Source organism: Marmota flaviventris, chromosome 7 (genome assembly GCF_047511675.1).
Source record: "Marmota flaviventris isolate mMarFla1 chromosome 7, mMarFla1.hap1, whole genome shotgun sequence".
Taxonomy (NCBI): domain Eukaryota; kingdom Metazoa; phylum Chordata; class Mammalia; order Rodentia; family Sciuridae; genus Marmota; species Marmota flaviventris.
In genome coordinates, this window is record NC_092504.1 from 56,955,075 (window position 1) to 56,982,815 (window position 27,741).

The 27,741-nt window shown below is 35.2% G+C and overlaps 1 protein-coding gene across 1 annotated transcript in view; it reads right to left on the minus strand.

Annotated features, from left to right (window-relative positions):
- The window catches only part of Adamts3 (ADAM metallopeptidase with thrombospondin type 1 motif 3), a 239,151-nt gene that overhangs the window by 89,827 nt on the left and 121,583 nt on the right, over positions 1–27,741 (minus strand). The window contains exon 4 of the mRNA XM_027950884.2: positions 23,643–23,799. Within this exon, the coding sequence (XP_027806685.2) occupies positions 23,643–23,799 (157 nt within the window). The remainder of the gene's footprint in view (positions 1–23,642; positions 23,800–27,741) is intronic.

Here is a 27,741-nt window from a genome sequence, read left to right on the forward strand (position 1 = left end):
TACCTTTCATGAATAATAGCATAACAAAGCAAGAGCTGTTTATTGGCTGGTTCTTGTGTTGGAATCTCCTAATAAAAGGCCACCTATTGGCTAATACTTCAAGGAAGGGCATCACCCTTCCCTAGGGGTATTAATATAGGTGATCATGAATAAGACTCATCTCATTTTACATGTGCAACGCAAGAGTAATCAGCAAGGAAAAGCAACTATAATTTTGGATGAGTTTGCTATTTTGAAAATATCATTGCAAAAATTTCCCATCAGAATTAACTTGAATGTGTGTCTAGATCAACATAAATAGTGCTGATCAAAACACAAAATAGTCAGTTGCTTCCTAGTTGATTAAAAGGCTCAGACTGCAATAGTAACAAAAACAGCATGGTACTGGTACCAAAACAGGCGGGTGGACCAATGGTACAGAATAGAGGACACAGAAACCAATCCACAAAACTACAACTATCTTATATTTGATAAAGGGGCTAAAAGCATGCAATGGAGGAAGGATAGCATCTTCAACAAATGGTGCTGGGAAAACTGGAAATCCATATGCAACAAAATGAAACCGAATCCCTTTCTCTCGCCATGCACAAAAGTTAACTCAAAATTGATCAAGGATCTTGATATCAAATCAGAGACACGCCATCTGATAGAAGAAAAAGTTGGCTACGATCTACATACTGTGGGGTCGGGCTCCAAATTCCTCAATAGGACACCCATAGCACAAAAGTTAATAACTAGAATCAACAAATGGGACTTACTCAAACTAAAAAGTTTTTTCTCAGCAAAAGAAACAATAAGAGAGGTAAATAGGGAGCCTACATTCTGGGAACAAATCTTTACTCCTCACACTTCAGATAGAGCCCTAATATCCAGAGTATACAAAGAACTCAAAAAATTAGACAATAAGATAACAAATAACCCAATCAACAAATGGGCCAAGGACCTGAACAGACACTTCTCAGAGGAGGACACACAATCAATCAACAAGTACATGAAAAAATGCTCACCATCTCTAGCAGTCAGAGAAATGCAAATCAAAACCACCCTAAGATACCATCTCACTCCAGTAAGATTGGCAGCCATTATGAAGTCAAACAACAAGTGCTGGCGAGGATGTGGGGAAAAGGGTACACTTGTACATTGCTGGTGGGACTGCAAATTGGTGCAGCCAATTTGGAAAGGAGTATGGAGATTTCTTGGAAAGCTGGGAATGGAACCACCATTTGACCCAGCTATTCCCCTTCTCAGTCTATTCCCTAAAGACCTAAAAAAAACATGCTACAGGGACACTGCTACATCCATGTTCATAGCAGCACAATTCACAATAGCAAGACTGTGGAACCAACCTAGATGCCCTTCAATAGACGAATGGATAAAAAAAAAATGTGGCATTTATACACAATGGAGTATTACTCTGCATTAAAAAATGACAAAATCATAGAATTTGCAGGGAAATGGATGGCATTAGAGCAGATTATGCTAAGTGAAGCTAGCCAATCCCTAAAAAACAAATGCCAAATGTCTTCTTTGATATAAGGAGAGTAACTAAGAACAGAGTAGGGACGAAGAGCAGGAGAAGAAGATTAACATTAAACTGGGATGAGAGGTGGGAGGGAAAGGGAGAGAGAAGGGAAATTGCATGGAAATGGAAGGAGACCCTCAGGGTTATACAAAATTTCATAGAAGAGGAAGTGAGGGGAAAGGGGAAAATAATACAAGGGGGAGAAATGAATGACAGTAGAGGGGGTAGAGAGAGAAGAGGGGAGGGGAGGGGAGGGGAGGGGGGATAGTAGAGGATAGGAAAGGCAGCAGAATACAACAGACACTAGTATGGCAATATGTAAATCAATGGATGTGTAACTGATGTGATTCTGCAATCTGTATACGGGGTAAAAATGGGAGTTCATAACCCACTTGAATCAAAGTGTGAAATATGATATATCAAGAACTATGTAATGTTTTCAAAACCAACAATAAAAAAATTAAAAAAAATAAAATAAAATAAAAGGCTCAGACTGAAAAACAATGGCATTTATTGTTATCCCACAGCATATAATTAACAAAAGATTTTTTAAAAACACAAATTTCTTGCAAGTCCCTAAAGAATGTTACTTTGTAACACTAGAAACTAAATAAATAATTTTCTGACATCAAAGTATAAAAGCATTAATCCAGGTAACTGCCAAATAATTACTAGCAACCAATCCCTGTCTCATTTGTCAGGGAGACAGAAAATAGCTGAATAAATATTTTTCAGTATCTAATAAATTGTTCATTATGTTCATCATATACGAAGAGAATATTGACATCCACAATTTGATAGGTACTCATACAAAAGATGTATTTTTATTTTTCAGTAGAGATTATAATTCTACTCCATCTAAACTCTTTCATCACGTTGTTCCTATGTCTCTGGGACAAATGGGAACAGCATGTAAGGTATCCTTACAAGGCTAGTATTCAAGTAATACTCAAAGAAGGGAGTCTAAATAATCTCTTCATGGAGTAAGATTGTTTTAGTTGCAGGTGGTATTAAGCAACTCCAAATTTTATTAAATGAAAGGAATAAGGGAGGAAAAGGGAGATATAGAGGGAGTGTTCATTCTTAAATAAAAGCAGCTAAAATATTTTGTTAAATCATGTGTTTATACCAGATAAGATAGGTATTCTAAAAGCATCCTATTCACTGGAGAATAACATTTTCCACTGCATGGCCTTCCTACATGTGACTTTCAAACTTGTTTTGAAAATAAGTGATATATTAAAAAGGAAGACTTCTAGTGTTTATATTTGGATAAGTTAGTTTAAAAAAATCTTAACTTGTTTTAAGGTTCATCAGTGAGCAACACAGCTTCAATCTGTTGGACAAAACACAGCCCAAAACAGCGTGGTGGGTTTCATCAATAAACATCACCCAAAGAAAAGGGTCAGGAGAGATGGAGGCAGAGAAAAGGGAGGAAGAGAGGTAGAGAGGGATGGAGGAATACAGGGAAGAAAGTAGGGAGGAATAAAAGATCTTGTTATACTTGATATCAAGAAAACACATAGTGGGTACAGTCTCCCCACTCATCAGTTAATAAATAAGTCAATTTTTCATATAAAGTAGTCAAATGGATAGCATATACAATTATTTAATTGGCCTTTTTATTTCTTTAGAAAACAACAAAATCTTGAAATGCCATTTCAGTATGGATCTTTACCCCCCCCCCAAAAAAGCATTAGCTATTATTAAACAATAAAGAAATATTACCACATTATTTTAGGTGAAAACCTGAAGCTCATGAGAAAGGCGAAGTCACTAGTATCAGAAACAAAGAAGGAAATGAAAACTTTCTTTGAGTTGTAAGCCACATCCAGCACCCAGGTGTAGGAAAGATGAGATGATGAGTGGACCTATGGGGTAGGTGAAGGTATATGTATAGTGGGGGGTGTGGGGGAAGGGGGTAACAGTAGCTTCTTCTGTTAAACAAGGCTGACAGGTAAGAGCACTGGGCCACAGAGAGTTTGAATAAAATCAGGATGATTGAGAGACTGATCCACTTCATAAACAGGAAACCTCTTTGTTAGCATAGGGAAAAAACAGGGATTCTTCTCAAGCATGAATGCTATGTGACAAACACTGTTGCTAGCATGCCATGTCAGAGCCAAAGCCCTGAGCCGTGGACAGCAGCCCACTGATCATGCCAGGCTGGTGCTCCCCATCCTCAAACCCTCTTCTGGAAGGATAAGGCTGGAGCCAAGAGTTCTACCAGGTCATTCTGCTCTTCTCTTTCTCTTCACACTGGAAAGGAAACTGGTACCTCCCCAATCATGCAACTTAAAAGCACCACAGCCTGAATGTGAGGTCCCTTCTCCCAAAGCCTTTCATCAAAACCTGCTAGAGTTATTTGTGCTGCCCTAGAACGTAACAACAACAGAGGGTCTGCATCCCTACCCCTTGTGTTCAAATCTAATGTTCCTTAGCAGTGTGTGTAACTACTGTCCGGCCATTTACCCAGGTTGGTCTAAGCTTTAACTTCTAGACTGTTACTTTAGGAAAAATATAATTTTTCTTACTGTTCAGGTCATGGCATATGGGGGTCTGTTTATTACCAGTTGCTTAGCCTATATCCCAGTCAACACAACAACTACACTCTGTTAGGGGTCTCCAAGACCACACAGTGGTTTCATGATTCATTAGGACTCAAAGGACTTAACATGTCGTCGACAGGCTCATGACTAACATTTATTACAGTGAAAGGGTACAAAGAAAAATCAGCAAAGGAAAAGAGCTCATGGGGGGAAGTCCAGAGGAAACCTGGCACAATATTCTGAGAGTCTTCTCCCTGTAGAGTCAGAAGAGACACACCTAATTCTTCTGGCAATGAGCTTTGACAACACAAGTGCAATGTCTACAAGGGAAACTCAGGACTTGTTTTTATTGGGGAATGTTTGAATAGGTACCTTCTGGCTAGTACATAAAAAAAATCACAGATTCCCAGAGGAAGTTAAGTATTTGGCATCAACCATATTTTTGGGTACAGTTTAGGTGCAACTAGAGTTACTTATCAGTTCTAGAAAGGATGAGAACCTCCTAAAATCTAAGTTCTCAAATGCCAGGCAAAGGCCAGTCTCTTTGGCAAACCTTTCTAAGCATAACAGTCTCAGGATTCCCATGTTAACTCTTTTCTGCATGTACATACTTGTTGATATTGTATACAAATCTATTAAAAATCACAAGAATAATTCATGTCAAAATCTGTCAATAAATATCCCCTCAGGTAAGAAGTAGCACTGGATAAATGGTAAATCTTTACTCACATCTCTAATTATTATTTTTTTAATTAAAGAAAAATCCAAAGAAAATACAAGAAGATATTGAAAGTTGTTAAATCCTATGATACATATCTTTTATTTTAGTTTTGTTCATTTTATGATATTGAAATATTTTGTCTCAATTAAGATGACCATAAAAAATGACCAAAATATTAAAATCATACAAAAAGAAACTATTGCTTATCAAAGCATATTGTTAATAACATTCAGAAAAGCTTACACAGTGTAGAAACAGTTGTGAACCAACCCAAGTGTCCCAAAGTTGTGAGAAAAAGTTGTAAACTCCATCAGAGTAGGTCACAGGTTACACTGATTTAAAATCTTCTGAAAAATATTTTGGAATGATAAAGATAATGAATACAAGGAAACAGACAATCTGTGTTTAAACCCATATTTAATTAGTCATTAATCCTGCATGCCCCCACACACTACTGTATAATAAAGCCACAAAAATTCTTGACATATTATAAAAACATTAACAAAAATAACAAGAGGTGAAATCATGTAGAGCTCCAATGTACAATAGTTATTTAGCTTAAATCTACTCTGGCTCTCCTAGAGATAAAAGAGAAAGAGATGGGAATGACTGGATCTGCACATGTGCATGTATGTGTATGCCTGAAAAATAAGAAAAAGAGGGGGAAGAAAAGAGGAGAGGAGAGAGGAAGAAAGAGAATGAGTACCAATGAGAGAGAAGATATTTCTGGTCCCCACTACCAATTCAGTTATTTCCAAATTTATAAGTGGTCTAGAACTGTAAACTTCTTTAACATTTATACTTTCTCAAGATGTCTGATCTCAGCTCATGAAAAGAATCTAAAATAATTGACATTACAGAAATAATTAAAATCTTGCATAAATAAGACAGAAGCACTGGATGATTTACCAAATTATCAGAACCATGGAGTATTTATTTGAGGACTGTATAAGAATTATATTTCTTAACCATATTAATCTTATTTTTTCAAGTTCCTGATATTCTTCATGGCTACTTTTATTTAAAGACAAATAAGTACATTTAATGATGCTGATGGTGGTATTGTTGATGCTATTTTAAGTACATTATCTCATTTAATTCTCTAAAAACTCAATGGGGAAAAATCCTAATTTTCCCTCAATTTGCATAGAAAGCAAGTTGACTCAGGTGGAGACCAAATTTCTTCAAGCAGACCAGATCCAAAGCTTATATTTTTAACTTTAGCTTGCCCATTTCATTTCCTATTATATCATACTTTATGAAAACATAATATTTGACTAAAAATAACTACATTTCTGATATTGATTACTCATAATTTTGGAAAAGCAAATGTTACTATACAGGAAGGAGCAAAAGGGTATGTTTCTCTTGTGAATTAAGAGAGGGCTTCTGTAGCATTTCTGCCATTCCAGTTTTCCAAAGCATAGCAAAAACACCTGTCTGCGAAAGTACTTCATTTCCTAAGTTCTTCTATAAATACCTTTAAAAAAATAAAAAACTTTTTGCTGAAAACTTCCATGCCTTCCTAATTTGCCAAAGATGACCCCTTTTTTCCTGGGTTCCTAGAAAAAAGAAATTCTAGCTAAATAATTTTTAGTTCCTTTTATGTGTGGGGCAATGGAAATTTTAGTATGAGCTCACAAGGAGCTGACTGCCTTAGGAAATTGTGCTGATGGACTTTTAAGGCTCCAAACAAGAAAAATCTTCCCTTTGTGGTCTCTGTTCACCAGACAACATCGCTGCACTGAATTCTGTGATGGGTACCATCACTGCAATGGGACATTTGAAATGCAGGGACGAAAATCCGCTCCATAACACTTTTTACTTCTTAAAAAAAATGGTTTATGTTTACTTGTATGTGTATATTATCTCTTTCCCGTTTTTAAGAGGGGTGCTGGTAAAGTGGAGACATAGATTTGAGAGGTAGAGGAGAAGGGAAGAAAGAGGAGACCACTTCTAGCAAAGGAACAGCATTCCCAAGAGCCCATACTAAAAAGCTGGCTTCACAGTCCAGAAACTGAATTTTTAATGCATCTGAAGTGTAGACAGACTGGTAACTGAATAAGCTGGCTGAACAAGGGTCAGATCATAAAAGCCCTTGAGTCAGAACAAGGAGGCTGGGCAGAGAGGTCAAGGGAGTAATGACAAGCCACTGAAAAGTTTAAAGCAGAGACCAATTATCTATAGTTATGATGTGGATAATGAACTTAAGTTGAACCATTTCATACGGTCAAATTAGGCACTGGGGAAAGGTAAAAAGCAGGTTTAAGGAACACCACTAATTTCCTTCAAGAACAGTTCTAAAGAGGGAAAAGAACAGAAGAGAGGTCAAGGGGATACCGGAATGTAAATTCTTTCATTGACCTCTAGATTGCCTAGAACAAATATTTTCACTTTTTATTTGTTTTGCTTTGTTTGAGGTACTAGGGATTGAACCCTGAGGTGCTCTATCACTGAGCTACATTATCAGGCCTTTTTATTTTTATTTATTTTATTTTGGGGGACAAGTTCTCCCTAAGTTGCCCAGGCTGGCCTCAAACTCATGATCCTCCTACTTCAGCTTCTGAGTAGCTTGGATTACAGGCATACATCAATGCCTGACTAAATCAGTTTTTTTTTTCCTGTATGTTAAAGCTCTACATTATTATAAAGATAACTGAAAGCAGTTAAGATTATTTTAATAGTAATAGGGACTAGGAAGGAATTTTGATGCACTATAAACCTTCAAAAGATTATGTGTAAAACATATCTACTTCTGTCCTTCAACTATTTTTCAATAGAAATGTTAGTATCTCTTTCTCTTACTATTTTCTTATGATTTAGAGTTTTTAGAACTCTAAATTGGAACTGAAATCTGCTATGAGATACTATCTTTATAGACTTAGATCCAAAATAGACAAGGAAACCTGAACAAAAACAACTAAATGTTGTTTTAATTTCTTCACATATATAAGTAATACATGAATACAGGGTGACTTTTAAAAATCAAACAGTAAAAAAAAAAAAAAACTTTCCTCACCATCCCTTCCACAAAGCAAATCATTATGAGTTCTATCACTATTAACAATTTTATCATTAAAAGACCTACATCTTGTTATCTCCAATAAAATATTTTGACATCTGTTTAAAAAATGCATATCCTTTCCATATATATAATATGTAAATAAACTCAGAATAATGGAAATGAAAAAGATATCCAGATTATCTCCTTATGACAATAAAATAGTATATACTTTTTTGCTTTGAATATGCCATAACTGCTAGATTCACAAAATAACAGTCTAGGAGGATTAAGAACATCAGCTCTTCAGCATAAACAACTATATAAAATTATCAGCACAAATCACATAATAGTTTTTGGAATTTTTTTCTTAGTAAGGAACCAAATTTGAAAATGTGAAAAAAAAAAAGTAGTACATTGAAAGTAAACAGCTTTATCTGGATATAAATACAAGCCCGTTTTCCCACAGGAAGGAAGAGATTAAAGGGTGGATTACTTCACACACTAAAAGGTCCTCCGAGTGACCCCACTCTTAGAGGGACTCTTTCAGAGGAATAATGCTATAAAGAACAGTGAAAGCCCTAGAAAACCCACAACTGAGCCCTTCAGAGGGCCCTCATTCATAGCCCCCATTGACTGCCTTGGCCTCTCTGGGGGAATTCAAAATAATTCAGTGCCCACCATAATACTGAACTCACAACAGAGAGGAAAAAAGTGACGGAGCTGCTTTGCATCTGTTTAATTTTTTACTGAAACGTTAAGGGGGTTAATCTTCTACAAGTCTAGTCATGTGCTTTCACAAAGGGCCAAGAAAGGAGTCGCAAAGCCTGCCCTGACTCAACAGGAAGCTCACTAGGTCTTCCTATCTAGCCCACATCTGACAAAGCAGCTGTCTAAGCTTATGGGCTTGTCCCTGGCCTGAATTCTGAAGTCAGTGAAGCAACAATGATGTCATCACTTCTGAAGACCACGGTTGGCTGAGACAAGGAAATGCCCATCCCCTGTCAGCATTCTGGGGCACTTATCTCCTAAATGTTCAAAGGCAACAGGATCCTGATCTTTGGAAGAAGTGGTATATTTTTCGTTATCTTCTGCATTATTAGAAAGAAATTTTATTAGAGCATGTTTCCCTCTCACCAAAACATATCCTTTTCAGTTTAGCCAGTAGATACCACTGCACTGGACTTATATATTCAAATACTTAAAAGGGGAACTAATGATTAAGCTTTTTATGAGATTTAGGTGAGTTAGTCAATTAATATTCTAATACTAAAAGTCCAGCAGTTTGGTGGAAAACATATCATTACATGAAAAAGAGTGATTTCTCATTCTGCTAATCCCTAAAATGTACATATACAGCTTTAACAGCAAATTAAACTATTAAAAGAACATTTAATTGTTTGAGCGTTTATTCTCCATCAGTTTTTAAACAATGAACCCCTTTGAGGATCTTTTAAAAGCTTTAGAATCTTTTTGGAAAAGAAGAGATGACTCAAAACATGCACATACATAGAAAATTATGTACATAAACACAAAGTTTGCAGTCTTTTCCACACACTTTCAGATTAAGAAACTTTGCTTTAAAGAGCACAATTTCATTAAAAAAGAAAAATTCCATACAAACTTTTTTGGAAAGTATTATGCAAAACAATGGTTTTCTTAAGAGATTTATGTTTCTCATAACACTCTAATTTTCTCCCCTCACCTGATTTACAGTACACTCTTCTTTAATTACATACTATATTACTTATAAAAAAGTTGACTTTCCTTAAATTATAATAAATAATCAACTTGAAGGGAAATAAAATTTCTATTCTGTTTCCAAGGAGAATATCATATAAGGTTAGAAAAATATAAGGAGGGTATGAATTAAAATAGGCAAACCATATGTGCCTGGTGGAGGTTAGGTACAATGTCATTTAGTCTTCAGTTGTAAAACAAAAATTATCTTCACCTTTTAGAGCCTATAAAGTCCAAAGCAGACATTTATTCCTGTTTCAAGAAGATGGTCTAGCATTTGCCAAGTAAAACAAGACAATAGGGGCATGTCCTTCCAAAAGGAACAGAGATACAGTCTAATGTGTACATGAACCAAAGAAGATCAGGTAGAAAATGTGTGTTTGAAACTCATAGTACAGTAGAGCCAAAATAAAGATGTCAAGTAAGATACAGGAGTCACTAACAAAAAGTAAGATAGATAATACAGAAAAAGTGTGGGATTCCAGGATATGGAAACCAATGCTATATATATGCATTTTATCTAACAGGGAATGGGGAATATGAATTTTAGACTAAACAATGGCATATAGTATTTTAGTTTATAAAGATCACTATATCTTCAGTCAAAAACAGAAATTTCCAAAGGAGAGTACATGCATAACATCATATACTGGAATATAGAGGAAAAAACAATTTATTTCTTTATCTATGTCATATCACCTCTTAATATAATATGCAATGTGCACATTCTATAGTACATAAATGATAGTTAATACATTTGTGTGGACATACACATGTGGTATGGCTGCATAATCCACAAAGTTTGACAACCTTTTATCTACAGTAGGTCAAAAGATCAGCTTAGAAGCAGGAGAATGGTTAGGAGGCTGCTACCATATAAAAAAAAAAAAAAAAACTATTATACCCTGAACAAAAGCGAAAGCAATGGGGAATGTAAGAGCTACCTTGAGAACAATAAGAATATACAATTATTGGGTCTAAGCAGCTTACCAATGAGACAAGGGATATGAAAGTCAAAGAGACTGGGTGGTGAATGTGGATACCATTTATAAGAATTGGGAAATAAGGAGAAGCAAGGAGTAGCTTACAAATCAATGCATGGGTAGCTACCAAGTGCAGGTAGTTAATAAGAGATTGAATGTACTGTCCTCAGGAGAGACGTGTGGAAATGTGGAAACTCAGAAGAGTGGTAGTTAGTATTATTGTCGAATTCACCTTAATATCACCAATATGAGATGAAGACAAAACCAGAGCCTTCAGAAAGACTTGCAAAAAGGCATGGAAAGAGCAAAAATTATCAAGAAAGGAGGAAAAGGAGGAAACTCAGATAAGAGTCAGTCATAAAAGCCAGGAGTCTAATGCCACAGAGAGGAAGGGCAAGGAGAAAGTAAAATGTGTCAGCAGTTTCATCATCAGAAGGTTTGCAGTTTATTTTACAAATAAATGAAATAGCAGGAGCTGAAAAACACATTTCAACAAATTAAGGAACAAAAGCATGAAATAATTCATATTATGAGATGGTATATGACAAAGTATAAAAATGAACATAACCTATAATAGCTATGAATTTCAGGGGTAAAAATAACACTCATGCTGAATAATGTACACTCAATAAAGAGGACAAGAATATATTGCAGATAAAGAGAATGACCAAGATTACAGAAGCTAACACAAGCCTGGGAGATCTTGAGGATGCCTAACTAACTATATCCCAAATCTATATCTAAGCAGAAACCATGTTCTCACTTTTATTTCCACAAAAATGGACACATGGCATGACTTGATATATCTGCAATTATGATTAAATGATTCCAAAACTGAATTTTAATACACTTCCTGAATTTAAAAACTAAATAATATAAATAGTAACAGAGAACCCTCTCTCTTCTCTCTTAACCTTATGCTCAGAAGTCAGGTAGGGAGTCAGGAATGATCTAAGAAATTCTAATGTTCATTTACTTTGAAATTTTAAATGCTAAAAATATAATGGTCATAATTATCATGAAAAAAGTGGACCTATAAAAGTATTCTGCTCTGCTTCTTAAATTATGCTGAGTCAATTCCACTCCTCTGTTCACTCTGGAGTTGATACCATTTAATGCTCACATCACCTCTTGCCTGGGTTACTCGGTGTTTTCTCCTCCATTCTCTCGCCTTTTATTCTATAGTCGATATGGATGGAAGACAGACTTTTCTAAGATACATATCACCGTATATAACCTCTGGGAGTATATTTTTAAAATAATTATAGAGAATCTCTTATAATGTGGAACATATGGGCTTTTCTCATACAAACATGAAAAAAAAGATATAACACAAGAAAAAAGTGGTAACACAGAAAAAAAGAAAAGACGTGAGTTGTTTGTCCATCTTTGTTGAGTACTACACATTGTGCAACAGCATCTTGGGGTGGGCATAATTTTTGTTTTATACCTGAGGCAAAGGTATCTAGAGGAATTATCCCAAATCCCTAAGATTACAAAGTAATCAGCAGCAGAATTTCTCTGTGAACCCAGGTCTGTTTGACTCCAAACTTCATTCCAAAAACATGGATATTCAGTAGAGATGATACCTAAGGCTGTAAAAAAGGGTCCCACTTTGGAAACTACGTAGGATAAAACCAAATATTAAAAAAAAATCACTACTCAATGACAAAAAAAGGAGCCAAAACAATAGATCAAAGATGGTTGTACCAATGGTACAAAATAGAAGATACAGAGACAAACCCACATAAATACAGTTATCTCATACTAGACATTGGAGAAAAGATAGCCTCTTCAACAAACAGCGCTGGGAGAACTGGAAATCCATATGTAGCAAAATGAAACTAAACCCCTCTCTCTCACCATGCACAAACTCAAAGTGGATAAAGGACCTAGGAATTAGATCAGAGACCCAGAGCCTAATAGAGGAAAATATAGGCCCAAATCTTCATCACGTCAGATTAGGCCCTGACTTCCTTAACAAGACTCCTAATGTGCAAGAAATAAAATCAAGAATTAATAAATGGGATGGACTCAAACTAAAAAGCTTCTTCTCAGGAAAAGAAAGAGACAATGAGGTGAAGAGAGAGCCTACATTTTGGGAACAAATTTTTGCCACATGCCCTCAGACAGAGCACTAATCTCCAGGATATATATAAAAAAAAAATCAAAAAACTTAACACCAAAAAACCAAACAACCAAACAATAAATGGGTTAAGGAATTGAACAGACACTTCTCAGAAGATATACATTCTATCAACAAATATATGAAAAGATGTTCAACATCTCTAATTCAACATCTAATTAGAGAAATGCAAATTAAAATACTCTAAGATTTCATCTCACATGAGTCAGATGGCAGTTATCAAGAATACAGACAATAATAAATGTTGGCGAGAATGTGGGGCGGGGAAAGGCACACTCATTCATTGCTGGTGGGAATGCAAATTGGTGCAACCAATCTGGAAAGCAGTATGGAGATTCCTTAGAAAATTGAGAATAGAACCACCATTGACCCAGCTATCCAACTCCTTATCTTTACACAAAGGACTTAAAACCAGCATGCTATAGTAACATAGCCACCTCAAAGTTTGTAGCAGCTCAATTCACAATAGCTAAACTATATGCCCTTCAATAGATAAATGGATAAAGAAACTAGTATATATACACAATGGAATATTACTCAGCATTAAAAGAGAATAAAATTATGGCATTTGCAGGTAAATGGATGGAGTTGAAGAATATCATGCTAAGTGAAGTAAGCCAATCCTCAAAAACCAAAGGCTGAATGTTCTCTTTGATAAGTGGATGCTGATCGATAATGGGGAGGACATGGGAAAAATGAAGCAACTTTGATGGGGCAAAGGGGAGGGTGAGGTGGGGAGTGTGAATAGGGGATGGGAAAGATGGTGGAATGAGATGGACATCATTACCCTAGGTATACGTATGACTGCACATATGGTGCGATGCTACATCGTGTACAACCACAGAAATGTAAAATTTGTACAATGAACCAAAATTAATTCTGCTGTCATATATACCTAATTAAAATAATTTTTTAAAAAAAGAAATTCCATCATGATTGGACCTAATTTTCTTTTGTTATTACCAAGACCTGAAGAAGACTAAAACAGATGACCTCCCTATTTGTACTGAAAGAGGCATGGACACAGAACTTCTGTCACTTTCAACCCCATTATTCTACCTCTGGACAAAAGTTAAGCAAATCTGCAAAAGTAAGTATAGGACCTCAGGATGACTGCATTAATACTCTATCTTCTCTGATTTGCATAACATCTCTCAGTAATTTTTATATCATTAATAAAACATAATTTTTCTATTTCTCAAGGAAAAATTGATTACTCTTTTAATCATATATAAAATTCTGTGTAATATGGGATAAAACTCTATATTTCCATATACTAGTTAGAAAATAAGAGGTAAGATTAAAATTTTATTTTAGACATACAAGCTTGAGAAACTGAAAAATCCAAGGTTCCTCTAGTGACTTAAAGACAGCAACAGCACATCTGTGATGCATTTTAGGTTAAAAAATAAGGTAATAAAGGTGCTTAAGTTTTGAAAATGAAGATTTTTTTTCTAACATTAAATACATTGGTAACCATATTTTTTTCTTTGCTACTGTTGGCATCTATCTTTATCCCAAATTACATGGACAAAAGGAAAAAATAGAAAAATATTCTAATGAGCCCTTTCAACAATCCTTTAATACATATGGTTTCTATAACTACAACAGTATGAAGTTATAGCCACATTGAACATAAAAATAACTTTGCAATGGGGATGAAATTTGGAAAATATAATATTCATTCCTCCCTGTCTTTATGCAGAAAAGACCTACTTATTGACCGTTCCCAACCACTGGCTGACTGGCTGGGAGGACTTGAGTGGAGGAGAAAAAGGACAGTAAGGAGACTACTGGATAATCCAATTATTACCTCAAGAATAAAGAAGACACAAGTGGACAGATATCCTGTGTTCATGCATTGAAAGATTTAATATTGTTAAAATGTACATACTATTCAAAATAATAATCTATGTATTCTGTGAAATCCATTTCAAAATCCCAATGTCATTTTTAACAAAAATAGAAAAAAGAAACCTTCATGTTCCTATGATACCACAAGGATCTAAATAGATGGAGTGGGGAAGAGGGATAGAAACAAAGCTGGAAATATCACACTACCCGATTTTAAAATAGGTTATAAAGATACAGTAATTAAAACAGTAAGTATCTAGTATAAAAACAGAATACAGATCAATGGAACAGAATAAGAGCCTGGAAATGCATCAATGCATATATATGGTCAAATGGTTTTCCATAAGGGTGCCAAAAAACGTAATAGGGAGAAGATAATCTATTCAACAAATGTTAAATATCCACACACAGAGGATGAAACTGGACCCTTACACCAAACACAAAAAGTGATTCAAAATGGAATAAGACTAAAGCATAGATATGAAGTTATAAAACTCCTAAAAGAAAACAAGCAAAAGCTTCAGGACTTTGGTCTTGGCAATAGTTTCTTAGATAGAATGCCAAAAGCTCTGGCAACAAAAGCAAATGGGGATAAGTGAGACTATACTAAATTAAAAAGCTTTTGGACAACAAAGGAACAAAAAATAGGGTGCAAAGTCAACATATGGAACAATATTTGTAAACTATTTATTTGATAACAGGCTAATATTCAAAATATACATGATAGAGAGAACTCCCTTAACTCAACAGCAAAAATCCCCAAATAGCCATATTAAAGAAATCGCAAAGGAATTAAATAGTCTTTTCTAAAAAGAAAATAACCAACAGGTATATGGGAAGAGGATCAATGTCATTAATCACGAGGAAAATGCCCATCAGAACCCCTAGGAGATATCATAATGGACTTCTAATATAGCTATTATCAAATACACACACACACACACACACACACACACACACCACAAACAACAGTAAGTGTTAAAAAAAAAAAAAGAAGAAGAAGAAAGAAAGAAAATGGAACCTTTGCACACACCGTGGGAACATAAACAGGTAGGGCCTTTAAGGAAAACAGTGCAGAGTTGCCTCAAAAAATTTAAACTAGAACTACCACTAGATCCATAAATCCCATTGCTAGGTAGATATCCAAAAGAATTGAAATCAGTATCTCAAAGAAATGATTGCAACCTCATGTTCACTTCAGCATTATTCACAATAGCCAAGATGTGGGAACAAATGTTCACTGACAAGTGAATGGGTAAAGAAAATGTAGTATATACATACAATGGAAGATTACTACCTTTAAAAAGAAGGAAATCCTGCTATCTTCAGAAACAAACCTTAAGGACATTATGCTAAGTTAAACAAACCTATAAAAGGACAGATACTACATGAGTCCACTTATTTTAATTATCAGTAATAGTCAAAAACACATAAAAGTAGCAAGTAGAATGGTGGTTACCAGGAGTTGGTGGTAGATACTATTCAGCATAAAATCTCAGTGATGTAATGTAACTAAGTTCTACAGATACATTGTACCTGTAGTTAACAATACTGTGTTGCACACATAATATATAACTGGAGCCATATAACTAGGAAAGATGAAAAGTTCGTAAATGATGAAGCTTTGATTCAGAGTAAGAAATTCGAATGATTCCTATAATAATTATTTGTTTAATGTCCTTGCTTCAAATGACTAATCTATAAAAATAATCCCAATACATACCAGAAATGTTCATCAATGATCTGTATAAGTCTGAGCCAAAAATATTTTAGAACAAATCTTCCATAAATTTAAGAAAAGAACACTGGCAAGTCACAAAAAAAGTACACAGGGGAACCTAGATGATGGCAACCCTACATGAACCATGCAAACCTTCTGCTGACTTTTCAAATATTGGGTCACCAAAGACCAGAAAAAAATGTTGAAAGAGTCAAAAACAACACATTCCAGCCTGATTAACTTAATTCTACCTCTTTTAAACATTGATAAGGTGGCCCATCTGGGATATCGGGCAGTGATTTTCCTTAGGACTGCCAAGCCCAACCTCATTTAATAAAGAAAAATAATGCATATCTGCATCAGATCCACACATTGGCTTTATGTACATGTCATTCAAAACTGGAAATCAATTAGATGGTTCTAATCTCCTAATTTCTTTTTACCTGAAGAGTGTTCAGTGGCATTTTATCAGGAAAGATATCACAGTACAGAACATAATATATTCTGTTTTTATCATGTATTACCAAAAGGGGTCTGGATGGTAGTTTTATTCTTGTAATACATGGGATAAGACCCAAAAAACTTGGAAACATGAAAATAAAACCTGCGAAAGTGTTGAAACAAAGAACTGAACTTAACAAGTTTTAGTTCCACATGAACTTAACAAAGAGTACACAGTAATTTATAAAGCTCATTGGAGAGAAACAAAACCTTCCACAGGAATTGAATGAAAAATACTTAGAATTAAAGATATCCCTTTAAAAAAAAAAAAAATATATATATATATATATATATATATATATATATATATATAAATGTGTGTGTATTGTATGTGAATTATATGTATATATAATACACACACACACACACACACACACACAAAATCTTGCTGGCACAGTGGCATATGCCTATAATCCCAGGGGCTCAGGAGGCTGAGGCAGGAGGATCTCAAATTCAAAGCCAGCCTCAGCAACAGCAAGGTGCTAAGGAACTCAGTGAGACCCTGTTTCTAATAAAATTCAAAATTGGACTGGGGATGTGGCTCAGTGGTTGAGTATCCTTGAGTTCAATCCCCAGTATCAAAAAAAAAAAAAAAAAAAGAATATATACAAGATCTTAAAATGCTTTATAATCTGAAATAATGAACAAAAATCTCTAGGCAAAGGCATTGAACAAGTTAATACATGTTTACATTGTAAATAGTTACAATGGTTTTCAAAGATGAAAAAACTGCACAAGTGCCTAATTCAGATTTATAAATATTTTTCAAATGCTTAGAAAGATGCTAAAAAGTGACATAGCTGGCAGGTTTCATGTAAGGACTCAAAGATAAAGATGTGGTCCCTGCCCTTGAGTGATGAAGCTCAGTGACTGTTAATGTGGCCGTTGGTCATTATGACCAAGGCCCTGTGGGTGATGATACCTCAGAACAAAGACAGAAGCCCTAGAGCTGCACCTGCTCCCTTCACCACCACAGGGCCCCCAACTAAGAGCCTGGCCCTCCCCAGCTGTCTGCTTGAGGCATTTCCTCAGGCCATGAGGGCATCAGGGATGCAAGTGAAAGGAGATGCTAAAGAAAGAGAGGAAGAAATATGTGTGTGGCCCAGGGTGCTGGCCAACCGAAAAAGGAGGTAGGACCTGATGGAAAGTTGTACCTTAGGAAAACTGGAGTGGGGGAGGTGTTCCAGTCTCCCTAAGTTTGATGCCTTTAGATGGCCAAAGAAAGGACACGTTAGAGGAATGCTATCCATGAGGATATGGATGTGAGGCCAGCTCTGGAGCCACTGTACTGAGGAGAAAGGAGAAAGAGAAGGCCTCCTTACTAGTGCTTGTTCCAGCTGCACCCACACTGCCTCTCCTTTCTTATATAAAAGGTCTTAAAAAACCAGAGAGTAAAAAAGAAAAAAAATAGCAATCACATGTTAAAAATTGAAATGGTGAAAGAACAGGTTATTAAACCTCCAAAAATATTTGCTTTCCTTACACAATTGATTTCCACTTACTAACATGAAAGTTTAAGAATCATTGTTTTTAGAGAGAAAACCAGTACTGGCTTAAAATGTGTTTAGGCAGACACACTTGGCACAGGCAGAGGCAAAATATACTTTATAAAATGTATTCTACTAAAAATAGAACATATTCCTCCTAAGCAAAAGCAGTTGTCACGCGTGAAACTAAATATTAAATGTATATTTTGATAGTTGATATATTTTTCTATCCACACACAGCAAATACATTTTAAAAAATTATAAAGCCTTTTCTTGGTATGAACTACTCCCTCATGAATCAATAAATTGATATAGTTGCTTCTGAATAGGCAATCATTTTATTTATGAATCAAGAGCTGGTTCAAATTACCTAAATTAGCTTTCTACCCTAACATAAATTCACTGCCTACAATTTTTAGTCACTCAGATATATCTAAAACCTTCCAATTCTCCACCTCAATTAATGCCATATCAATAACAAAAAGTGATCCAGAGCCATGATGTTTCACTATGATTTGTATATTTCTATATTCAATTTTTTTAGTGGGAAAATATGTCGAATTACATTTGTAACACATTAATCCTTGCCTATAGGCTTCACAATAAGGTTCTTTAACTGAGCTTATTCATATGGGGATAGAATAGGCCCAATAGGTATTTTATTTACATATGTATGTATATATATTTATATATATACACACACACACATATATATATACATACATATATACACACATATGTTTTAGTTGTAGATGGACACAATACCTTTTTTCATTTACTTATATTTTTATGTGGTGTAGAGATTGAACCCAGTACCTCACACATGCTAGGCAAGCACTCTACCACAGTTTCAGCCCATCATAGGTATTTTAATAAAAGAAAATAAATATCCTTTATGTTTCACATCTGAAAACCCTTTTACTATCACTCTGTTTCATGACTAATAATGTAATAATCAATCTCCACAGAGCCATCATTTTTGTCAATCATTGTTATAAATACCCAGAGACTGTGAAATATACTAAATAAATCTGAAAATAAATTCCATACATATTATTAGGACTTCATTATGAACCCAACAGAAGTAGCCTTGACACATGACTGACCCTTAGATTAGATGATAAACTGATGCAGCTATAAATGATTTATAACTTAACACCTAACTAAAAGAACAGTTGCTTTTTGACATCTTAATATTGTAGAAATATTATGTTCCATGCCTTAACTTACTAAAACATTTACTAAAATTGAGTTCTATTCTTTGATATTTTTTCATGGAGGTTTGCAAAGCCTACCAAAGGTTCTATTTGATTAGGGCACAGATCATAAGGACTTCCCAGCATGAAGGATTAGAGAATCTAGGGACATATCTGTGCACTCAGAGAAAGACTCTGCACCTAGGCCCTCCAGCATCACTAAAATAAAACACTCTTCCCATAATTATGGTTCTTCTTTCATGGTTCCATTCCCCAGCAACCAGGAGCAACTCCTAAATCATTTCTGACTTTTCCATGTTTCCCACCTGGGACAAAGACACTCCTTCACAGCACCATGACAACCATACCAGCCACGCAAGCACTTGGGTTCCTGCAGGAAAACGAAAATGCTGAAAGGAAGCCGGGAGATAAAGGCTTACTATTCCTTGTTTCCTGCTGGTAGGAAGTAATTACAAAAATTACTTTAACACAAAGCTTCTGGTGAATGAATAGTTTGTAATTTGAGGGGAGAAGCTGAAGGGCCTAGGGATTAAATAAAAAATATGAAAAGCTGAATGATGTCATGCTAGTACAGTCTCGCCTCCCCCCAAAGCAGACAGCCTAACGTGAGCTTCTTAATGACGACAATGTAAGCATTCTTGAGAGATGGTCAGCGGTATATTTTTTTTTATTTGAGTTTTAGACAAATGATTGATTTAATAGTGGAAGTGAACTTTATGAATCTATGTTGTTACCAATTAAAATTTCAAAAATAAGAGCCAAGTAGGAAATAATTTTGTCCAAATTGAAAATGCCAAAAATGGATGTGATTTCCATAACCCTACAGCAGACATCAGAGAAGAAAGCAAGGTAAACTCTCCCACTGTGTTGAACTAGACAAGTTTATGTTTGTTGTCTAACTAAAAGATGGTGCCAGACACTGATTATGCTCATGTAATGAACACCTGTCGGCTCTATACTGACCAGGATTTTCACTGTCCGATGTAAAAGTGCTTTAGATCTCATTTTGGAAACAGTAATTCTACAAAAGCAGAGCACTGCATCTCTGATTTTTACTAGTTGACTTCAGTGTATTTCTAAACAGCTCTTCAATTTTTTTGCACAGCTCAAAAGAATACAGCTCAAAAGACTCTTAAAAGCTTTCCTTTTAAGAGTCAAGGAAAGAGAAATCTGCTATATATTGAATTGGTTGAGGTTTTTTTCTCTTGCTGAAACACATCATACTTTCTATCATCAGGTTCAAAGCTGTGACTTTTATTAGAGACTCAGATGAATATTTTTAGGAGATAGGGAATGAAAATACATGTTTGCATCTGACCAAGATCAAGAGCATAGGGTTCCTGAGTGTGGTAAAAATACCAATTTTTTAAATAGCAGAGGTGAACTTTATGAATCTAGTATTAGAATTCTAGTATTACTTTTGTTTCTTAGGGCATAGTTTCCTCCTCACCTATAGTGGTAAGTAACAAATGCCTTTCATGTACCTCCAATACTTTGCCATGTGCACCTTCAGATGCTGTGACACAGTTGGGAACAAGAGCACAGAAAGTCAAGCAGAGACATTCCAAGCACCTGCAAGGCAATACCTGACACCTGCCTCCCAAGCTAATCTCTACTCATCCCTACTACCAACGTACGTAAGGTATTCAAGGTCATTCATGTAAAGCCCCTGGACAGGATTACGAAAATACATTATGCATTTTTCAATTTGCTTGCTGATCCAATAGATCGTCAAGTTTATTCTAAAATCATACCCACCTGTCAGCTTCCAACAAATCTATTTCTGTTGCTGTTTTTATATACCTTAATTCTAGAAAGAAAATTCTCAAGTACTACAGGTTAGAATTCTGAGTGATCTTTGATTACTTCTCCTCTTCCCCTGGCCATACCCTCGAGGTCTTCTCCATCACAAAACCTTCATAATTTCAGTATTTATTTCAATCTCTGTTCAATATGGCTCCATCACTCCATCCCCTCTACTTATCCAATTCAGTTCCTAATCTGTTTTAACTTAGAACATTCACAACAAAGTAAACAACTAAATCTATGGTACTTCGTAGCAGCTTTACTGTCAAAGCAAGAAATATAGCCAGGCAATTACTATGATAACTAGCAAAATATGACAGAGTACATAGGGGCTCACTAACAAAACCCCACAGGGTAAGGAATGGCTTGCTTATAATCAATATTTCTTCTGATGACTTGCTGTCAGAAAAAAAATATGAAGACATGGTTCTCAATGCATTTCTTTCTAGGTAAGCCTTAGCTCAAGTATCTCATTCCTCTTACTACAACTCACTGAAGACTCATATGTCTCCTACAATAACATCTTGAAACAGAGGAATGTGAGAAATTTAGTACTTGAACTTCTGTGGGATTTGCCCTCAAGAAGTTACATTTCTAATGTATATGGTGGTTACAGTTTAAGACTCTCAAAGAAGGTAAACTGATGTTACCCATAACATAATTCAATTAAAATTTCTTAAGTAATAAAATAAAAACCATTAAGTTTGCATTAAAGTTCATCTTGGAACATTTTAAGAGAATTGAGGGACTCTATTTTGGTTCAAGATTGAAGGTAACTGAGAGTTAACAAAGGAATTCCATTTATTTTGACCCATGGCCAATGAAAATTAAAAACCTTTCCAAAATGTGTTACTCTTTGGCCAACTGTTACCATAAGGCAATCCTCTTTTCATGACTGAAGAACAAAAGTCTTTAGTGTCTGCATTCTTACAAATAACCCTTACTATAAACTGAACATGTTCATGCTACTGGAACTGATATTTTTAATAATTTCCTATAATAATGTTCCAATTTTCCTTAATACCATGTTATCCTTTTAAAGTTATACATCTTGACTATAAAATTTTCCCTATTCCATTATCTAAAAATACAATAGGTATTAAAATAATGTCTTGTGATTTCCTTATTTCACAGAAAAGGTAATTTCTCCCTTTTGTAAATATCACAGCAATAAAAAGTAACAGGACTAATATTTACAGAAATAGATGCCTTCAGGAATTGATATAGAGTACATCCTGGTGGACCTGTAGTTATGACAGATGGAGCAACAGGAGGACAGCCACAGTGTCCGAACTGGTTTCACAATTATTACTCACAGTGAGCCTGTGTAGCTCATTCCAGTTCTGTTTCACCAGAGTGACTTAGGTTAAGCACATATTTCATAACATTACATTTAGTAACATAGTTCTCTTTCTTCAAAACAGAAATTTCTCAAAAATATTCAGGCTGTATTCATTTTAAAGATCTTTTACTGGATAAAGGGGATAAAGATGGACATTACATACTGCTCAAGGCAACCATACAAGATCTATTCCATTAGTGCAGCCGATGAAGGGAAGCCAGTAGTATTTGAAAATCAAACTAATAACTATATAGCAAATCGCAAAAGGTAATCTGTAAGCCAAATTAATGCTCTAATTAAAATTGTCTCTATCCCTCATATGTTCTTCAAGGAAATTTCCTGAATTCAGAAAGTTGGGCAAGCAAAAGAAATATAAATTTGGTAAAAAATGTAAATTCCTAAGTTTTCTTTCTTTTCCACAAAGGAAACTTCCATAAGTAACATATAAGACAATCTTCTTAATGTTGACTTATTTTCAGATTTCATTAGGTAAAAAAAATAGAAAATTTCCATGTGCCATAGTTCACTTTATTGACTCCAGCCTATTTTGAGAAAAATTTCTACTATTCTACAGAATTCTCCTTCTAGTAGTACAAAGTTTTGCAAAACAAACTATAAAGTCAAAGAGTTTAATTACTTTCAAATGTAGCTATCACAGTAGTCTTAAAACACAGATCTCTGTTGTGCCACTATATGTCATTTAAGATCTTATAAAAATAACACTAATAATGCATAGCTTAGATAATTCTGGAAATCATAAATATTTTCAAATTTTAACATAAGTTAGTTAAAACCGTTTTAAAATAAAACTTTAAAAAGTAATCATGAAAATATATTGGAGATATACTAATACAATGGAATAAAATAATATCCATCAAATATGCTCATGCATTTTAAAAAGAAAAGTTATATTTCATGATATATAAATTTATTTTGCCACCTTCACATTACACAAGAGTACATGACAATTATATTCTCTAGACTGATGATGGGAGGGTCATTTTCATTGTATCTTAAAATGTTTAATTATAAAGTATAGTCAGAGATGCCTACCTCTGTAATGGAAGTCTTTGGACATGTCTATGGGCGCCCGCTCTACTGCTGATCTCTTGTAGACAACATGAATCCTTCCTTTTTCTTCTTCCATCTGCTTACCTCTTTCCAAAGGCTCAATGAAATATTCTTCATTCTCACTTTTTATCATTCCAGCCTAGAGAAAACATAAAATGTTAATTAAAAAAAAAATAAGTATCTATCATTTTCGGCTCACAATTATATCTTTTTAAATGGCAAGAATATAATTTGGGAAAACTATATTTTTTTCTTTCCACATTTGGCTATAAATTTAAAATGGTTAACCTATTAAGTATCAGTAATTCACTTAAGGTATAAATTCAAATATGACACAAATGAAAAAAATTCATACAAGGTAGAATACAAAATTTACATAAGAATAAGAAAAATCATTCTATGTATCTATTTTCTCAGACTGCAAAAGAAATATATTTATATATTCTACATATTATTTTATTCACAAAAGAAATCTTATGGAATTTCATCTCATCTCTAATTTCCCATAATAACCTATCATGGAGCTGCTGTCCATGCATGTTAAGGATGTTTGTTAATTCACATTTATACTACCTTAATCCATCTTCATGATTACATACACACACACACACACACACACACACACACCCCATATTATATTTTTCCTCTTCGGCCACATTTTTTCACACTGAAAAACCTATCCGTCTCTCCCATTCCTTCCATCTCTTGATTGGTTGTATTTTCCCAACCCTACTTCATCTTTTTAATTAGTCAGAAATCAACAAAACTATATCCAGTGCTATAGTTGAAAACAGATGATTTTGTGTAAAAGGTATTCTTCCTGAAATATCAAAAACCACATTAAAGTCAAGAAGTTGCAGCCAATACTTACACTTTAAAAGTCATTCATTAACTTGTAGTGTTAATTTAAAAATCAACACATTTACTTGAAAACAAAGCTAAGGAAGCAATGTGTTACTATGTAAATTGGAATTTACTTTGAAAAGATATATCAGATTTTAAGTCATAGGATTTTTTTCCTAAGGCTCCTAATTTATTCTGTGTTTTCACATATGAGGCCAGAGACTCTTATGGAACATAGGCAAGGGAAGCGTTTCTCACCACTTCTAACTATTGTACTAATATCTCTGTCATTATAGTGTCAACACAGAAATGAAAGGTAACCATCCTTATCAAAGAGTAAATATTTCCAGCAAAAAATAAAAAAGACTGAGCCTATATCTTTTCTTTTGCATACAAATCTATCCCCTCCTTGCTATTCTCACTTCTACCACCATCTGTGCTCTGCTCCTGCTCCTCCTGTGTTCATCTCACAGGGACATTTTTGGAAGTTATGGCTTCTCCATATGCCACTTCTATACCTGCCTTGATGCATGTACATATAAAGAGAAAACATAGCTGAGGCTCTCCACCATATTGGTGCTACCCTCTGAACCACTACTGGACTCCATTTAAAAAACCGACTGAGTTAGTGGCATTCAAAAATAATGCTGGTCTTCCAAAGGCACGTTCCAATATTTGTGGGGTCTTTTTTCTCATTTGTTTAATTTCTTTTTACCTACAACTGCCCTGTAAAATGCAGTGCTTTTCACCTGTGACATGATTAATTCTTCCCTGTTGGGTGTTGTTCCAACTGTAAATACAATTTCCACCATTTCTCTCATGCTTTACAAGTTCTATTTTAATCTCTTCATCATTATGGGCATAATTTTATGGCTCTTATTAACAGCAATTTCAATTCTCATAGTTTTTGCCCTTGTTCAGTATGAATGGGTCAATAATGTCCAAAAAACACACCCATACTAAACACAAAGACAGTAAACATAGAACAAGTTAATAAAACGCTAAAATGTTCGGTTTCTGTTTTAGCAGGAAGAATTAATTGGCTTTTATCTTAAAGATTATAAATCTACTGATATACATAATTGAATTTTTTAAGTTGATGAGCATCAAAATGTTATGGTTTAGATATGAGGAGTTCCCCAAAAGCTCACGTATGAGACAATGTAGGAGTGTTTGTATATTTGTAGGTGAAATGGTTAGATTGGGTTATAGCCCAATCAGTGGATTAACCCACTGATATGGATTAAGTAAGTAGTAATTTAGGCATGTGGGGTTTGGCTGAAGGTGGCAAGTCACTGGGGACATGCCTTTGGGGTTTGGACTTTGTCCCTAGTGAGCAGAGCTCTCTCTGCTTCCTAGTTGCTGTGTCCTGAGCTGATTTTGTCCACCATGCCCTTTCACCATGATGTTCTGCTTTTCCTTGGACCCAGAGCAATGGAGTCAGCCAACCATAGACTCAACCTCTGAAACCATGAGCGAAAAGAAACCTTCCTCCTTTAAGTTGTTCTTATCAGGTCTTTTGGTCACAGCAACACAAAGCTGACTAAAATAATCTGCATGGGAATTTCATTATTCATCATTATTCTAATCCTTTCTTGGCCCCAAATCCACTCAGTTGCTGTGTTTTGCAGTCTTCTACATTCTTCTCCCACCCTTCTTTTCCACTAATGCTTTCTTAGTTACATGCTCATCATTGTCATTTGAGTTAACAAACTCACTACTTTGAGACTTTTTGTAGTTTCTATCAATTTTCCCAGATGAGTTCCTGACTCTGGGTAGAAATAGCGCCACTGAAACAGCAGCTTTGAGCAATGCACAACCTCCTTAAAGTAGTGAGCCTGTGTGCCTTCTGAAAACACTTCTACATACCTTCTACGCAAAAGCTCGACTCTCAGGCCCCATGATGTTACATTCCCCCCTAGATCACAGGTAAAACAAAATCTAATAAAATCAAACACCTCCCTAAGAAAGCAAAATATATTTAAGTCAGGTTGAGGCAGTATCAGTGGTAAGGCAAGAGACAGGTGCTATGGTTTAGATAGGGTCTGAGTATGTTTTCCAGAGGCTCATATGCTGGAAGCTTGGTTCCCAATACTACAGCATTTAGCAGTCGTGGGTCTTTAAGAGGCAAAGTCTACTGGAAGTGGAATGGGACCGGGGGTTAATGTAGTTTTCAGAGAATCAAGTTGTTCTTAAGAAAGCAGATTGTTTTCTTAATGTGAGGTACCCCATGTGCTTGGCCCTCTCTGATCTCAGTAATTTCCCTTTTTTTTTCTGCTTCTCTACCATGCTATGAACCAGGCACACTAGAATCATGCCAGAGCTAAATAAATCTCTTTCCTTTATAAAGTACCCAATGTCAGGTATTTTGCTATAGCAAAACAACACAAACTAAGACATTTAGCACATGTCCTCCAATAACTCAATTGGTAAGAAATCTGAGAGTCAGTACTTATTCATTACTGTAAGCAAAGCTTAATGAAAAAAGTATTGCACTAGACATCACAGAAAATAAGAAATACAAGATATAGCTCATCTGCCCTCCAGTTGATTAAATCTAGTATAATAAAATACATGCCTGAAGGTATTCAATGGGGTATGCTATGGAAAGTTCAGAAAGTGAGTGATACTGATACTAGAGTTGAGAATTAAATGCAGTAAGATTTTCCCCCTTTCATAATCTCACTACACAGAGCAGAATATCAGTAAGACATAATGATGTTTTATCCACAATTATATAGTATCTATTTCAACCAAAATTTCCATGGAACACATCGCAATAAACTTTAACGTCGGCAACTGCTATTGTTGACAAGTCTCAGTCTTCACCAAGATTGACCTTTCAAATATTATATCAATCTGGACTAACCAGGATGTGATTAACAAATGGGCTGAGCACATCAGGCTCAAAACATCAGGGCTTCTTCTTTCATGCTCAAATGAAGACTCAGGATCCGGTCAGCTGGGCTGGATCCTGCTCCACTTAGATGTGAGGGTCCAGTCTGACAGTGGTTCTGCCATTTCCATTTGGGTCCAAAGTCTGCCCATTCAGCAGGAAAAAGGAGGAAGCCAATGGGAGACTTTTACGAGCCAGTCCTAGTCATGATATTTACAAGTTCTGTACTCCCTGGGTAGGATACAGTTACGTGGCTCACAGCCAACTGTGAAGAGGGCCAGGAAATGTAATCTGGCTGTATGCCCAGGGAGAAGAGGCAAACACATTTTGATGAACAGATGG